The sequence below is a fragment of the Pan troglodytes genome, chromosome 4 (assembly GCF_028858775.2).
Source record: "Pan troglodytes isolate AG18354 chromosome 4, NHGRI_mPanTro3-v2.0_pri, whole genome shotgun sequence".
Lineage (NCBI taxonomy): Eukaryota > Metazoa > Chordata > Mammalia > Primates > Hominidae > Pan > Pan troglodytes.
Window position 1 is genome coordinate 126,230,686 of NC_072402.2, and position 18,916 is coordinate 126,249,601.

The 18,916-nt window shown below is 36.4% G+C and overlaps 1 protein-coding gene across 1 annotated transcript in view; it reads right to left on the reverse strand.

Annotated features, from left to right (window-relative positions):
- FBN2 (fibrillin 2) overlaps positions 1-18,916 on the reverse strand; it is a 279,981-nt gene that overhangs the window by 205,008 nt on the left and 56,057 nt on the right. The window contains exon 6 of the mRNA XM_016953727.4: positions 1,428-1,625. Within this exon, the coding sequence (XP_016809216.3) occupies positions 1,428-1,625 (198 nt within the window). The remainder of the gene's footprint in view (positions 1-1,427; positions 1,626-18,916) is intronic.

An 18,916-nucleotide genomic window follows, 5' to 3' on the forward strand; every position in this document is an offset into this window, starting at 1 on the left:
TTCATACCAAAACATACAGAATTTTACTATCCATAGTAAACAATAGACTAAAAATGGCATTTGACTCAGTCTTCATCATTAAGGCCTGAGCTGTGTTCATCACTAAAAAGAACTATTCTAAGTCCACAGCTCACATATGTGAGCTTTCATATGTGATCAAATATAAAGTCGGTAAATGTTTTAGTTATATAGTCGTCCCCTTGGTATCTCCGTAGTTCGGATTCAAAATGATTTTAGAAATAGACCATTTTAAATATATACCTTTTATAAAACTACAACACTAACAAAAATCTGTGGATGCTGCTGTCAGGGACACATTTACAAAATTATGCAGAACACTCACATTTTATTATTCAATGAACTAAAGTTATGTATGTGCTCCCCAAACTATAATTCTCATTTGAGATTTAGGACACTGACCGGGCTTTCTACAATATAAGATTTACACAGGCCCAATAGATAACATCTTCACTTGTGACACAGCTTACTAACATCAATTTGAAAGACTTTGGATCTAACTTTGTGCATGTTTTAATTATAGAAAATAACCCTAACTCTCAAAGTCTCAAATATGAATAATATTATTTATGTGAATAATACAAAAATCATTTCTGTTTTCCTGTGATCTTACTGCTATGCAATATGAAGGCAACTGCCATTTAAGAAGTCATTAGAGAGACCATTTCCGAGCTCTAAAAATGGATTTAAGACATTTGATATCAGAGAAGTTGCTAGAAAAAGGTAAGAATTGCGGCAGCTGAAAATTAATTAAAATAATTAATCAGTAAATAGGTAACAATTTTTGGCTACTTGGATTGTAGTCTAAGGTAGCATCCTCAGGGCCCTGATCTGGCCCTAATATAGAAATCAGTGTCATGAATGCAGTTAGGGAGTGTCAAAACCCAGAGATCATGACCAACCCAGGTTACAAAGTCTGTAATAACTGCAATCATAAACAGAGTTCACATTTTGTCTTTGAAGACACTATTAATAATGATAGAGGGCCAATATTAGGTGGCTTTCTTCTCCTTGTTACTTGGGTTCAGGTTCTCATAACTTGAATGAGATAAAGAGAGAAAAAATAGTTTTTTCCTGGGTATTTGCATGTGTATAGTTCAGGGAGGAGTCATGCCATCTAGATAAAAATAGAGTGGTTCATCCTTTGATTGTATTAAATATTTTACACTGTATTTTTACATTTCCCCCAATTCTTCATCTCTTTCTCTTCTCCACTAATGTCAACAGTTGAAACAATTATTCATTAGGTGGCTAAAAGATAAACCTTCTCTGGTCAGGGTTGTTAACGAGGCCACTCTTGGAAATCAGTATTCTGTTAAAAGCTACCATCCAGTGCCAGATTCTCCAACTCCAACAAAAAGAGAAGTGGCAGGTCTGCGATGGTGTGCACAGGCAGACAGCTGACTCACCTTGGCAAGCTCCAGTGCGGATGTTGGGGATGAAACCCCGTCGGCAGGGCTGAGGCTGGGCTGGACACATCTCACAGGGATGGCCCCACGCCCGTCCAATGGTGGCACAGCACAGAGTCTTCGTGCAGACAATGCCTGTCAGCTGCCCTTGGCACATCTGGTTGTTGACCTGAGTGAAACACGGGCCTGTCCTGTAATCTGGAATGTGGGAGAAGAAAGAAAGACAGGTTTTATGATCATATACTAATCTTATACCAGTGCCTCCAAATGCATAAAACAGAGACTATTTCTTCTGACCAAAGTGTCCAAAGACAGAAGGCTAGAGAGTTTCATGTTAAAAATTCATAATTTTCCATTCATGAGAAGTACCTTAAGAGACTTCAATGTATTCCACACTAGACACTGTAAATGGGTGGCTCAGGGCTGTGTCTGGGATACAGATGTGCCTTCTTGGCCTGAATAATGCTTTTACAGAATTTAAATTAGTAGCCAACATTGTAAACTTGGGAAATTCCACATGAAATTTGTATTTCTGGCTTCTCTTGAAAAATTGGAAGTTCTGGTCATGCTAGACCTGCCATGTCACACAGCACTGGTGGGATGAAGTGTGTTTTCTCCAGGACACCACTAAGTCCCAGCTCGGTACATTCACTGATGTTCCCTTCCTGGGCCCTGAAGGCATCAGCATTAATGACTCCTCTTTACTTAGCAGAGATTTTCTTTTCTGACTAGGTGAACAAGAGTTTAGAAAATTAAAACGAATCAATAAAGATATGCTCCTTCCATATCACACATATATGTGGGCAATCTAAACTGCCTATAAATATTCAGTTCTAACAATCTGATTTCTGTTTCTGTGTCAGTCAGTTTAGTTCTATGGGTAGCCTAGTTAGGAAGATCTCATTAATAAGGCACATAGTCATGAATTCCTTACACGTAAGTTAGTATTATATGATCGCTCCTCTCTAGCAGGTGACTGTACATTGTCCAGCTCTGTTATGGTGATAACAAAAGCCTTAGTAAATGTATGGCATGTGTGATACATAGGCAAATTCTTCTATGAATATTAAGTACAGTCCATTTAGATCCCCGCCTCTCAAGGTTTCTATGGACCAGCAGCATCAGCATCACTTTGGGGCTGGGTAGAAATGCAGACTCAAGCCCTACCCTGACCCACTAACCCAGGTTCTGCATTTTTTAACAAGACAGGGCATTAATATGCACCTTGGAGTTTCAGAAGGGCTGATATAGACTGCAGGCAGTTTGAAAGTTAGCCCTGGGTATTTCTACTCTATCCTGCTTTCTTCTGTGATTTACTTTCAGTGAAACTTTTGGATGATCGGTGAAACAGAACTGAATCATGAACTAAATAAGTTTTAATTTCAGCTTTGTTGTTGTTGCTGTTTTGAGAGATACAAGAAATCAGAGAAAGGTCAGTTTTCTGAGGATTCACCAATTCAATTATTCTCATTTGCTATAAAATACAACAGAAATACATGAAAAAGTTGTGTGTTTTTCCTTACACACAGGGATTATGTCAATACAGTTTATTAATTCTTGGGAATACAAAATACCACTCAGGTTTCTTGATAAGGTCTAACATAAATGATATTATTCTACTCCAAGGGGAAACCTACACAGATTTAATTCATAGTTTTATGAGAACAAAACTACCTGACATTTAAAGGAGGAAGAGTCAATAATGTTGGTATAATTTTTATGAAAAACTGTTTCTAGGAAAATCAAACTTGGATATAATTTAACATTCAAAATGCTAAGCTAGGAAGCCTTAGATATCATATACATGCTGCAGTACAACAACAAAAACCTTAAAACCACATAAAACTTCGATTTGCTTTAAAGAAGAATGAGGCTGTCTCCGATAGAAGCAAAGAACAGTTTAGAAGTTCAATATAAAGAAACAAAATCGAGAATAGGTAATTTCTTGGCAAGCCATTTTAACATTGTTACTCTGCAGCTGAACTTCAACAAAAATAGCTCATTTTAATCCCTTGCATAAGAACAACAGATGTGCTGGCTGCAAGTCTCGTTTTTGAAAAAGATCTTTGGAGTATACGTGAAGATATGTCAACCTTATAAACAAACACACTTCCTATACTGCAAATTGTCAGGTTGCAAACTTTTAAAATCTATCCTATTGTCCTTCAGATATAAATATTTTGTCATTTTAAATAAACATTAAATTCCTAATTATAAGTTATATCAAGTTCTGAATACGTGGGGAAAAGTCTGTTTTTTTGCAAAAAAAATATAAAAACACATATTGTTTTTAGGTCAGTGTGTGAATACCCATGTTCACATTCTATGCACTTTTAGGATTCCCAGAATGAAATCTGCACAGTCTCCCTCATAACCAAATTCATAAATAAACCAACTTGACAGTAGATTCATTCCTTCTTCTAACTACACCTTAAACTTATGTCCTCTTAGTACCGTCTCTGTGGAGAAGGGGAATATCTGGACAAGGACAGCTGTTTGTCCTCTGCAAATGACCTTTCTTGTTGAAGTCACTAATTAAGGCAACCTTCCACTTGGCAGGAATAGAGTTGACCATTTCTTATTTGTTTTGCTTACATTTTACTCCTTACAAAATATGCTGAACCTATGTTTGTATATGATGACAATTTGCTTTCTGGTTGGTAACTAAATACTTTAAAATTTAAACTTACAATCTTATCTACTAATTCAAGAATTACTACCATGTAAAATAAGAACAAATACTAGATATTGTAAAAGAATTTAAATTTCCTGATAGGGTTAAAACATCCTGTCCCAGACTCTACCTGCAGTTTAATTATGGACAAAAGAGTCCTTAAAATACCTTAATTAATTGTGATTGGCCATGCATTCTCTTCCTAAAAGTTGCACTGTGGGAAAGATACTGATGTATACCAGGCTAACCATTCATAGTCACAAGGATACTTGCAGTGTGTTAACTAAGTGTAAAAGGGGAAAATTGCTTATCACTTAGTATGTTGGAACTAATGACCTATAAACAGTTATGTTACACGTTATGACGTGACCAAGAAAATTTTGTTAAAAATTAGGCTGTGAAACACAAATATTGCTAGTTTGATTTTCTAATATCTAAGTGCAACATGGCATGTTAATTCGCTTATGCAATTTCCATTTTTATTCACATTAAAAAATTAGTGCAGTTAGCAAGCTCATCAAAAACTTTGGCTGCTAATTGTTTTGTTGTTTCAAATAACTATAGGAAGGTGTAATTTGCGTACCATAATTCGCCTGTTTTAAGTGTAAAATTCAATGGTTTTTAGTAAATTTATTGAATTATGCAACCATCACCACAATCCAGTTTTAGAACATTTTCATCACCCAAAAAGAACTTGTGTCCATTCCCTGTCCCAGCCTCAGTCAGCCACTAATCTAGTTTCTGTGACTATAAATTTGATTTCTCTGGACAATTAATATAAGTGAAATCATATAACGTGTGGTCTTTTTTTGTCTTGCTTCTTTCACCTAGCATAATGTTCATCAGGACCATACAGTAGCATGGATCAATACTTCATTTCTTCTAATTGCTGAATAAATTTCCATTGTATGGCTGTACTACATCTGTTAACCAGTCTGTGGCCATCTGGGTTGTTTTTACTTTTGGGATATTATAAATAATGCTGCAATGAACATCTGCATGAAGGTCTTTGTGTGGATATATGTTTTCATTTCTCTTGGTAGTTATTTAAGAGTGGAGCTACTTATTTGACAAATATACATTTAACTTTCTAAGAAACTGTTATTTGACAAATATACATTTAACTTTCTACGAAACTGCCAAATTATTTTCCAGAATAGGTTCACCATTTTCTATTCTCCTCAGCAATGTATGAGGGTTCTAGTTCTTCCACATCTTTGTTAATATTTGCTGTTTTCTACAATTTTTATTATAACCTGGGTTCACATTTTACATTAAATAAACACATTTGCTTGGGAATTTTGCTGTAATTTCACAAGTTCTTTTTACACAATTAGAGATGATAAATCATGCTAGAAAACCAAAGTTGAGCATTATTGTTTATAGAAAATACAAGTTGAGAAAATTAAACATTCTTAAAATAAAATATAATACACTTGCTAAAATCCAAACCATACGGAAAAAATAAAATGCCCTTTTCATAACATGTTGAGATTTGTGATACTTTTTTCTAAATAAAAACACAATTAATCATCTCTTACACTTACCTTTTTGAATTATTTATATACAGTGTTCTGAACCTGGAGTGTTCTCTTAATTGTATAACTTGGAAATTAAGTCTACAACTGAGTTTACTGAGTGACTAGTATATACTAGATATTGTTCTGGGCTCTGGAGATATAACAGTGAGGGGAAAAAAGTGAGTAAGAAAGAGAGGAGGAAGGAGACATACATAAGAAAGTGAGGGAAGAGAGCACCAATGTCTTTGACCTTTTAGAGTTAATTTACAGTTTGTTGGGGGAAACAGAAAAGGCCAATGGGGCATAAAGTCCAAAGGCCCTATGAAGGGGTGGAAGCAAGGTGCACCTAGGGTAGTGTGTGGCTCATGTAAGAGAGGAGATTGGTGAAGGATGAGGCTGGAGAGGAGATCAAGACCATCCTGGCTAACAGGTGAAACCCCGTCTCTATTAAAAATACAAAAAAATTAGCTGGGTGTGGTGGTGGGTGCCTGTTGTCCCAGCTACTCGGGAGGCTGAGGCAGGAGAATGGTGTGAACCCGGGAGGCAGAGCTTGCAGTGAGCCAAGATCGCACCACTGCGCTCCAGCCTGGGCGAGACAGCAAGACTCTGTCTCAAAAAAAAAAAAAAAAAAAAATCAGTGGAGAGACTTCTTTCTGGCATGGAATGACAAGCTTATATTTGTATTCTAAAGTGTTAAGAGTAGATGCTAGGAAATCTTTTAGAAATCTCATGATCAAGACACAAGATACAGTGGAACCAGAAATTGTACAGGTGAACAGAGCTTGGAATAAAAGTTCCTGAATTCAAAAAATGAACGGGTGACTGTGTTAATGTGGAAGATGAGTAAGCAAGAGATACCAAAAGTAGGATCAGGATTTTAGTTCACTTATGAGGATGGCTGATGGTGTCATTTCCTGATATACTGGTAATAGAAGACAATCAGGATTTTAGGTTCATTTTTCAACATGTTACACTGAGGTGCCTTTAGATACCCAACAGAAGACGTCCAGTGCGTTACAGAATTTAGAATATATGGATTGAAGATGCACACTAATGAGTCATGTGAGTTGGGTAGTTTTCAAAGCAATGGGTGTGGATAAAATTCCTTGGAGTGAGAGAATAAAGTTAAAAGAGAAACGAGTCTAGGATACAGCCCTGAGGAATTTCAGCATTTGATGGTGGGCTGGAAGGGAATGAGTCTGCTGAGGAAACAGGAAATGGATAGCCAGAGAGATGGGAGAGCAACAGGAGATTGTACTCCCACAGGACAAAGGAAGCACATGCTGTAGAAAGGAGGCTCAACAGTACTGAATGCTGCTGAGCAGCCAAATAGCAGGAGGCTGGTTCCATGCATCTGCAGGTGATTGGTGATCTTAGCAAAAGATCTTCTGGTGAAGTGATGGAAGTTGCAGCCACGTTGGAGAGAGTTAAGGAACTGGCCGGAGATGAGGAAATAAGACAATGAGTACAACCAGACAACCTTTGGAGAAGTTTCCTCAAGGTAAAGACAAAAGAGTCTGGTAGGGGGTTTGGGGTTAAGAAAGAAGGTTTTTATTGTGACTTTTTCCAGCAACTCTAGGCAGCTGAGCTCATTCAGAGATTAAGGTTCATCCAGGGTTTTGCTTTTGTCTGTCAGATGTGGGGGAAAAAAACAGAATGGCAAGGAAGCTCAGGGTAGAATGTTAGCATATTTTGAAATTACAGACCATGGAATCTATGCTGGACAAGACGGGAAGTAAGAAAAGGACTGCTAGATTAAGAAATGAAAGAAAGCAGTGAGATCAATGGACTAGATGTCCCCATGAGGCCCTACTTGCGATGGGAAACAGCCAGAGGGACAACAATACATCAGCTGCCCATGTGGCTATAATATCATTTATGTGACTGTCAGTGGAATGCAGTTACAGTGTACAACTGCATAGATTGTGCCCTGCATAACTTAGAAGCTTCCCACATACTTTAATGTAAACGTCATTCCCTGGAGTTGTGCAATGGAATGACAATGTTAGAGACCTTCTATGCTGTAACTGCAAGTCAGATAATGCCATAAGGTATCATTATCACTTTGGTACAGAAAAGAATTACCTGATCTTGGAAAGTACATTTAAAAATGTAGGATTTCCTATCAACTTGCATGGTCTTTCAACTTAGGCAAGAAGGTATTTATGTTCTCAGTAACTAATAAAGTGATCATCTTGTATGGGAGTTACAGACATAAACATGTAAAATAAAGAATTGTGCAATATGTGTAACTTAATCTAAGGATCCTGGCTAGGTGACTAATTCCTTCGAGTAATGGAGTTTTTGACACAACAATTCTGTCCTTATTATAAATGAGGTTCCATGTATTTCAATGATGAGGTTATAATTGAGAATCTAAAATCTCTAATCACAGATATAAACACAGCAAGCAAAGAAGGCAGTACCCAAAATTATATGGGATAATAAAAACATTTCCTTCATTTCAGTAAGATTTGCCCTGGATGTCTGCAGCTCCAGACTTCATGCTGGGTCTAAATCTTTAGATCAAATAAACTCAAATAACTGATATAATTGCCTTCCTTGAGGTTAAGCATCTTTCAATCTCAGAAATTTTAGAATTAAGTACAAAAATGTTTAAGAGAATCAAAGCCATTAAATTAATATTTTTATTTTAAGAAATCTGTGCAAATATTATGTACCTGTAATGCCTGAAAACATTTGGCCTATTCTATGAAACTGGCCTTAAAAACAAAAACAAAAACAAAAAAACTCTTTTTAATGCATGAGAGACTGCCTTTTAACCACAATTTTAAATAAATTATTGAGTAACTTATTTAGAGTTATGATGATTGTCATTATGCTTATATATAGAATTGGATCATTTAAGCTTCAGGTCTTATAAAATTATAAGTTTGAGTATTTATACATGTAGTTTTTAATTTATTAGCTTTTAGGAGTTGAGTACTTTTTAAGGTGCATGACTGAAGTACCTAAGAAAGCACTTTAAAAAGATATCTGATGTATTTAATAAACAAAACAGTTCAAAAGGCATGGAGTTATTTCATAAACTAGGTATGAAAATAGAAACAAATATTATTTAAAATCTCGTAAAGCGACTACTAAAATCTGTTAAGACTATAGGCACTTGAAGAGATATTTATCTACCCATGTTCACAGCAGCACTATTTGCAATAACAAAAGATGGAATCAACTTAAGCGTCCACTGACAGATGAATAGATAACAAAATACGGTATATGCATACCAAAAACTATTATTCAGCCTTAGAAAGGAAGAAAATTCTGACACATGTTGCAACATGGATGAACTTTGTGCATATTGTGCTGAATGAAATAAGCCAGTCACAAAAGGGGAAATACTGCATGATTTCACTTACACAAGGTATCCAGAGTAGTCAAATTCATAAAGACAGAAAGTAGAATGGTGGTTGGCAGGGGTTTGTGGTAGGAGGAAAATGAGGGCTTACTGTTTGTTTAAGGGGTAAGGAGATTTCTGTTTTACAAGATAAAAAGACTTCTGTGAATGGATGAGGGCAATGGGTGCACAACAATGTGAATGTACTTCAAGCCCCTGGACTTAAAAATGATTACGACAGGCTGGGTGCAGTGGCTCACACTTGTAATCTCAGCACTTTGGGAGGTCGAGGCAGGCAGATCACCTGAGGTTGGGAGTTTGAGACCAGCCTGACCAACATGGAGAAACCCCATCTCTACTAAAAATACGAAATTAGCTAGGCATGGTGGCACACGCCCATAATCCCAGCTACTCGGGAGGCTGAGGCAGGAGAATCGCTAGAACCCGGGAGGGGGAGGTTGCAGTGAGCTGAGATCGCGCCATTGCACTCCAGCCTGGGCAACAAGAGCAAAACTCCGTCTCAGAAAAAAAAAAAAAAAGATTAACACAGCAAATTTTATGCAATGTGTGTTTTACGACAATTTTAAAAATAAATATTTAAAAAGCTCCGGGAGTAAGTAGACTTTTGAAATTATATTTAAATAAAGCAAGCCTGAATATTTAACACAAAAATAAACTGAGTATTTTTTGGATGCAGAGTCACCATGGAGGGCATGGAGATATTCACGTGCGACATTGACCACGCCCCTCGTGATGAATATTTATATTGTTTTCAACTGATTTCAAGTGCACACAGTGCTACATAGGCACTCTTCAACATACTTACTGACTATACTTTGGCAAGTTTTTCTGTAATCTAATTCCTGGCACTGGAACTGCTGGGTCAAGTGTCCAGCTTGAAAAATACTGCAGAACTGCTCTCTAAATAGGTGGCACCAATTTATACTGTCATCAGTAGTGCCCAAGGAAGTCTGTACCCTCACACTCTCTCCAATGCAGAGTAGAGGCAAAGAGTTTATTTTTTATTCATTTAATGGGTAAAAACAATATCTTCTTGTTGAATTTTGACAGCAACTCATTGTCCCCATTCTTGAAAACTAGAAAAATTAACAATGTGGTACATATTACTTTGTAGTGGCCCTTTTAATATATCTTTTTATCCTAAGTACTAAAAATACTTTTGCCATTTTTACAAATAAATTAAAAGTCACAGATTAAGTAATATATGGTGAATCACAGAGCTAAAGACAAGTGAAAGTGAGATTCAACTTTGAGATCCATTTCACTCCAAGTGCTTGTGTGCTTTTACCCCTACACTATGTTCCTTCACCCCAACACATGGGTTTTCTACATTCTCAGCTTTTGGTAACTTTGCCTTCACCGTGCTAATGAGTACCGTCACAACCCCACAGATGCCTCTTCCTGTCTCCTATGTATAATTTCCTAACTCCCAATTACCGTGCCCAGGTTTGCTTTTCTTCTGGTTTCTCCCAAAGATGAGTCTCCATCTAGCCGTGTTACACCAGGGAGAAATTATCTCTGTGCATTGAGAGAAACATTAAAGACTTTCGTTTCTGCAAATAAATGAGTAATTACTTTAATTACCACAGTTGCCTTGCATTTTATTTCAACCTAATACCATCATGTAATATTTCAGTGGAATGTGGGCTTGGCCAAAGGACTGCTTTCACCTTTCTCTGCAGTCTTTCAAAGCACAAGGCTACTGCTGACATCAAAGGGCATTTTAAGAATGAAGAGGCCGTAACGATAATTAGGTGCTGGCCAATGATGCAAACAAAATTGCTATCTTTGATGTCACGTTTCATACGGGTGAAGGCCATCAAAGATGTGGTCCTCAAATTCACAGCCTATAACCCTAAAAGTGCACTCTCCCAAGAGCAAAACCAATTAACTTACTTTAAGGACAACAAAAATTGCTGAAGATTAAAAACTAATAAGATTAGTTAAGCAGAAGGATATCGTCACTTTTGAAGAATAAAGTTAAAGAGATGAAAATATTTTGACATGAGTTAATAAGGGGGCCAGAGATATAAATGATTAACACAAAAGATGGATCATAAGCAAGTCAAATTTAAAAGTACCACATTTTATAGTATCTTAGGAAAATCTGTACTATCATTAAGTAGGCCTGAATATATTTCAGGGAAAAGTGACACGTACTCAGAAAACATTTATCCATTATCAATAAAGTCAGAAATAGAACCAATAGAAACAAGGTGCTTGAACAGATCTAATATATCTTTGGTCCAAAAATAATATGGTCACAAGACTGGATTATGGTGGCTGCCATGAAAATGTTACACACACTTTGCTGACAGAGCCCATGGATTCCATGTAGTATTTTCCTACTGAAATTTCTGCCCAAATCAATGCCTCCTGAGTGATGTAAGCAGCCAAATACATGCTACTGAGTCAATCAAACTTAGTAAATGACACCTTTCCGAGGAAACTAATGTGTAATGGGAAAACAAAAACCTCTCTCTATGATTCTGTCCTGGCATGTAACTTCCAATACAACATCTAAGCAACTGTGCTGAGATTCTCCTGGTAAGCCAGCAAATGCCATGTGATTCATTACTGGGGTTGTCGTTACTTGAGAATTCTAGGGAAATGCGGAAAAGTTAGAAAACCATTAGACCATAGGACATTCTAAGAGGACACAGGTAGCATCTATCAATAAATCCATTTGAAATGCACAGGGGAAGCTCTTTCCCAGTTATTTGCTGCATGAAGAACAGTGATAATCAAGTGACACTGCTGGCACTGATGACCCAGTGGTGGTGGTGGTAGTGGTCTGTAAGGAGGTGAACCATTCCTGGCTCCTGGAATTAGAACCTTATACCATGCCTGTCTTTTATACATTAGCACCAGGAGAGGCGCAAGAGCAAAGACATCCCCCGGTCTCATCTCAACAGAAGAGTCCTAGTACTGTGTTACCTGCTTTGCAAAATAAAAATGACCTTATTTTATACAGCCTGAAAATGTGTTATTGTCAGGGAAACCCATATAACTTACTAGTATTGGTAGTGAGAAAATTCACGTCACAGACAAAAATTAAAAGACTAAAGTCTCTCTTTAGTTCAGGAGAGTGAATCCTTTCAATATTTAGACTCAACAGAAGTGCAAAAAAAGGGATGGTCACTGTTTCAAGCTAAATTAGTTGTCTGGAAGTCAGTGAGAATAAACAGGTCACAACATAGAGCCTAGAAACTGGAATATAAGTAATATGAATTCCAAACTAAGATTTAAAAAACAAGTACAGAAGTAATAAAGATGTAATTGGAAAAAAATATCCTAAGTTTAAATGAAAAATAACTTCACACTTTCAGGTTAGAATGGCTCATGGCATCCTAGACAGAAATAATGATAATAAAAAAGATATACTCAATGAAAAAGCTTCATGAGATCTCTGAATTTCTGAACTCTGAAAATAAAAGAAAAAGAGAAAAATCCTTCCATTTCCAGAAAGAACAGTCTACCTACAAAGGAGATTAAATAGGCTAGCATTCGTTTTCTCCTGTGTTTCCTGAGAGTTAAAGTACAGTGAAATAGCATTCACAGGCTACACTTCTGAGAAAGGATTCTTGAAACAAAAGAGCCATGTGATAAGATAAAACTTAATAATAGCCTGAAATGATAACAACAGGAACTGAGAGATAGCAAAAGTATCTGCCATATGAAGACTCGCTAGTAAATTATTCCTACAATCTCAATTTGGGACCAGGATGAATGAATAAGTAAAATGTCTTGGGGTGACATTTTGTACAATTTAGACATTATGCAAAAGTTGTGACAGAGGTACAGGTGTTTCAAAATAATGGTGAAAGATAAAAAGGTGACCATTAGTTCAATGAAGGACACAGAATTTCTTAATTAAAGAAAGGTGGTGAAAGTAGATAACTGAAGTATAATTGATTAAACCAAAATGATAATAAAAATGACAAAAGGAAAACCACAAAATATAATGCTTTATATACTTAAAATGATGGGAATAAAATATACTGAAATCACAATAAATATGAATAAGCTTAGATTTTAATCAAACAATGAAGTCATCAATAGATCTGACTAAAATAACAAAATTCAGCCCTATCCTGTTTATATTAAAACCATCAAAATAAAATGAGTGGAAAATAAACAGAAGGGCAAAGAAAAACCAAAGAAAATACAAAAGAAAGTAGAAGTAGTAATAATCAATATCAGAATGGAATTCCAAAAGGTAATTCCAAAAGTATTAAACTGAGTCAAAAAAAGAGTATTATAAGGATTAAAACTAAAATCCATTAAGAGGATATAAGATTTATCTAACTAAAAAATATAGTGAAATAAAAAGAGCAAAAACTTTTAGAAATAACAAGTCAAATTTGACAGAGCAAGTAGACAAAAAAAAAATAAATAAGAACATAATCAAAAAGCGTGTCTTAATAGACAGGTTTACAGCTTTGTACCATATAAACAGAGAATGTATATTCTACTTCTGTTTTCATGGAACCTTCAGCTTCGCGGGGGATCAAGTCCTTAGTCACAGCACACCATTATTACAATGAGATTCAATAGCTCCGTGAGGTTTCTACAGAAGATTTTGTCTTCCACAGTGTGAAAGTGGGAAACTTTCCACAGTCTATGCATAGAAAGCTTTTAACTAATGTGATTGATGACTTATCACCAGAAAAGAACACCCCGTGGTCTCTTTTCAAAAAGCATCAATAACAGCTTTTTAACTGCAGAATCTGTGGCATGAAATTGACAATTTTAGCAGTTTTAAAATCTTACACTAATGTGGGTTTTTTAAAATCATGTATAGCTGTGTGATCCAAAACAGTAGCCACTAGCCACATGTGGTTTTCTAAATTTAAACTTAAAATTTAAATTCCATAAAGTAAACATTCAGTTTCCCAGTCACACTAGCCACATGTCAAGTGCTCAAGGGCCACATGTGGTTAGTGGCCACTGTCCTGGACGGCACAAAGAGCATTTCCATCATCCCAGAAAGTTCTTTCAATGCATACTGGAGTAGTCGTCTCCCAGTACCACAGAGAAATGGGGAATATCACAGCATTTGGTGTAGAGGTAATGATTCTTTAAGGAGTTATGTTTGAAACTGGGTAGATTCTGATATAAATTGCAATAAAATTCAAAGGCATTCTGGAATTACGAGTTGGCTAGCACCATAAAACACTTAAAGATAAAAGTTTTAGAGACAAGAATCTGCTATAATGACTTCTTTTATTATTATTATTTGTTATATATATATATATATATATATATATATATATATATATATATATATATAAACACAACTACACAACCATGAAGTTTGCATAGTACTTTATATCCATCATTTTACTTAATCTGTACAATAACCGTATTTGGTCAGCATGAATAGCTTTCCTCCACAAATGATGACAGTAGGCTTAGACAGGTTAAATAAAATTGTTCAAAGTCACACTGATGATGCATAACAGACCCCGAGTCTGAAGTACAAGTGTATCTGACACCAAAATCCATGCTCTTAACCATCTCACTCTGCCATCTCTCAGTGGCACTGATCATCATGGTGCGAGGGGGCTGGGGGGAGTTTATCCATGTTTGATCAATAGTGCTTGCACTGAATGAAATGCCCTTTTCTGTACTAATTTATCCCTTCCCTTGTTTTAAGACTGTAACCATTTTATTCAGTTGATAAATTAGCCTGGTTTATTCAATGCTTCACTGGCCACTTTGATATAACCTCTAAATAGAACCACGACATCTGAGATTGCTGAATGTTTTCCTCGATTCAGACTTTTCACTTCTTGTGTGCAAGTACTTCTCAGCTATGGAAATTCTCTTTCAGTAGGTACTCCACGGCATTACAGCCCAAGCCACTTCAAATCTTATCGGCATTTAGCTTCTCTTCTCTGAGTGGATGAACTATGAGTAAGTATTCTTGCAATGCTGAGGGAGGTTCAGTGGTGCTGTTGGACTTCAGACAATACTGGCCAAGTGTCTAAGAAGCCAGACACACACTACCTACGGAAGGTAAACTCTAATTGTTCAAAAAAGTTCCAATATAATCTGCAGTGCTGGGTAGGCATTGGGCTTTGCTGTCAGCTTTTTAAAAGTCATCCAGCTCACCCTAGATGAGGCATGTATAAAAGCATTTTCAGAAATGTATTGTTATTTTTTTCTTTTGGTAACCTTTAAACATGAACCATCTTAGAAACTGTTTGATCTGATTATGTGATTAACAGATGAGGAAATAAAAACCAGAAAGTTTCAGCAACTGGCCCCAAGTCAAAACGAGTTGACATAACTGCTTAGGGCTCTTGACTAATTCTCCTGTAGCACACAACAAAAAATGGTAATTAAATGCCTACAACTGATGAATCTGATATGTCAAGGTCTTTTCAGGACAAAATGCACCTGCTGAGTTTAGATCCAGAAATATGGTCTAACTCAGTATTTCCCAAAATGTGGTCAATGGACTGTCAGTTCTACAGAACACTAGGAGAACTATGCCAAAACAGGATTCTGTGGTCAAATATATTACAAGTTGAAAAAAGACAGAATTGGGTGAAACTACATGACTTTCAGGGGCCCTTAATGTACTCTTGTGCATTCTTAACTGCCAAGAGGAGGCTATAGTAGGCAGCCTTCAAAATTTATTTGCTCATAAAATAGTTTTATTCGATAGCATTCCTGAAGACAAGTGTGGGATGCAACACACTTTGGCAAATACTTATCTAACTTTATCAGTATATGGGGTCCCTTGTCATTATCCTCAAACATGGCTGCCTAAAATAGATTTAATAAAACAATATATTTTGTGTAACTGGCTTTCCTCCAGATGACATCACTACTATCATAAGTACCTTGGAGAACTTTAGAATCTTGTGACATGACCGTAGCACTCAAACTTTCTTAGTAGTTGCCAAACTATTGCTTAAATGGATAATAGTATTGAAACTATTTGTACGCAATTACAGTCCCAAAGTTCCTTTGTTTTTTTGCATTGTTCTTCTTTATACCAAAGGTCACATAGAACCTAAAATCTCACGTCTTATAAGTGGTGATAAAAAGCACGTGGTCTTATATTCCTGTGTAGGCCTTCATCAGCAATGCAGGGTAGAGGAAATAGTGACACATGTGTATGCATATACATATGTATATACACACATATATGTACGTATATAGTAATATTATATCACTACTCTAAATACATTACATATTTTTACTTTTTTAATCATCATGACACTATGAAATAAGTACTATCCTTATGCCCACTTTAGAGATGAGGAAACTCAAGAACAGTGAGATAAGGTAACTTGCCTAAGACTACAAATCTAATAAATGGCTGAACCAGGTGAAAAGAATGATAAAGATTCACACAAATTTCTTCTTAAAAGCTACTAATGGTCTAGACCTGGTGGTTCATGTCTGTAATCCCAGTGCTTTGGGATGCTGCAACAGGAGGATAGCCTCAGGCAAGGAGTTCAAAGTCAACCTGGGCAACACGGCAAGACTCCATCTCTACAGAATATTAAAAAATTAGCTGGGCATGGTAGAATGTGCCTGTCATTTCAATTACTTAGGAAGCTGAAGTGAGAGGATTGCTTGAGGCGAGAAGTTCAAGGCTGCAGTGAGCTGTGTTCAAGCCACTGCATTCTAGCCTGGGCAACAGAACAAGACCTTGTCTCTCTCTCTGCCTCTCTCTCTCTCTCTCTCTCTCTCTATATATATATATATATATATACACACACACACACACACACACACACATATTCTATGTATATATAATATATATTCTCTCTATATAATATATATATTCTCTCCATATATATAATATATATATCCTCTCTATATACATATATATTATACGTAGTATACATAGAGAGAATATATATATTATATATTTTATATATATAATAATGAGGTGAAGCATCTATGTTTACTCCACATGGTATTAAAACTTTCAAGCAGTTTATCTTCTATCTAGGAATCTCAACAGGTAAGGTGTCATATTTTGTGTCTCTGCCATTATAGACATATGCACTTAGCATAGTGACTAAAAGCACAGGGCTGCAGTCAGACAGCTCTGGATTCACAACCAGAATTCTAGCTTCACCAGCTACATGCCTATGGTCTTGAATAGGCCAAGTCAGTTTCCTCATTTGTAGTATGGATATAACAGGGGAGCTTTACTTATAGTGTATGATGTAGATGTGTGAATATCATGAGATAAAACTCTCAAGTAATGAGCACAATGACTGGCTTTTACAAAAATACAAAAATTAGCTGGGCATGAGGGTGGGTGTGTGTAATTCCAGCTACTCGGGAGGCTGAGGTGGGAGAATGGCTTGAACTCGGGAGGCAGAGGTTACAGTGAGCCAAGATTGCGCCATTGCAGTGAGCCAAGATAGTCGCCAGCCTGGGCGACAGAGCGAGACTCCTTCTCAAATAAATAAATAAATAAATAAATAAATCCTCAGCACCGGTTAGCTGTGATTATTGTGGCCATTAATAAACTAACATTTTGAAGAACTCTCTAGTTTTCCAAAACACTTTCCTATGCGTTATTTCATTATGTCATGACAGTGATATTGCAAGACTAAAGATGAGAGAGGCAGAAAAGTCTACATAAACCTCACTGTGGCTTTGATCCTCATAATTATATATGGATAAAACTTTCTTGGATATGAAAGCTGCAAGAAACCACTTAAATGGATAGCAGGATCCTTCCAAGAAGTAATATACTTCCTCACGGAGTTATTTTCTCTATTATTCAAGCTCCCTATTTCCCAAAGATCTGTTTGGAATCAAAGCCAGGTTTCACAGCCTGAAAATTAATACTGTGCAGCCAGAAATAAATTATTTAGCAAAGAGAAATACCAGACCCACATAATTTTTACTCAGGGAAAAAAAAAATCCCTTTTTACCTCACCAGGAAGTACAATGGACAAATACAAAAGCATAGCGTTTATCCAGTTCTGTGGTCTGTAAAAGACCCCTTTTGATTCATGACTGTTAGCCTTTATTCCAGCAGTACTGTTCTGACCTGGCAACAAAAGTGCTGTCATCAATTTCTGATCAGCCGTGATATTATCTGTTTTTCAGATTATCTACCTGCAGCCTCTAACTTTTTGCCAGGAGACTATGCCTCATGCCACTGAGAGGAGGCCCAGGTAGGAAGGGATTATGGCACAGAGTGCAAGTTTGTCAGTATGTGAGCTTATGGGAGAGGCTCTGAATGCCTAATGATAAACATCCAAAGAAACCCCAGTTGAGTGTCCACACGTTTCCAAACTTCGCTAACATTCCAGATACAGAAAAACATCCTGATGCTCAACTAAAATTTTAAATTTCCAACCAGATGTTTGCTAGGTTGAGTGTCTCTGTTTAAACAGCCTCCAAAAATTAGAGAAATATGATTCTTATTATTTGTATTATCTATTTATATCTTCTGTCCCTAATTATTTACCAAAAAATACTAGAAAATTTTTACTGGAAAAAAAAAAACACTTTACTTGAGTTTCTATAAATCTCACACATTTCACATTTATCATTTTTGATATAGAAGAGTTGTACCTACCATGTTTCTGCTCGGTAAGCAGTTTCTTCCCATTCTTAGGTAATTACAGAACGCACGCCTTCATATAGAGACAGAAAATAGCAAATCTCATACGGTGGGTTCCATATGTAATTATACATTTTGGGGGCAAACTAAACTGTTACTTACTAGAAAGGCTCTACTTCAATTTCTGGGAAGTCTAAATAGCTGAGATCCATAGGATTGTTCTAACATTGTTTTCAATATTGCTTCCTTTACTAAAGCTGAACTCTCAACAAAAATGGATATATAGAGCTCATAAAAACCATAGTGAAAATATATGATGAGCTATGGAGAGAAAATGTGGATATTACCGGTTCTGTTCTGCAT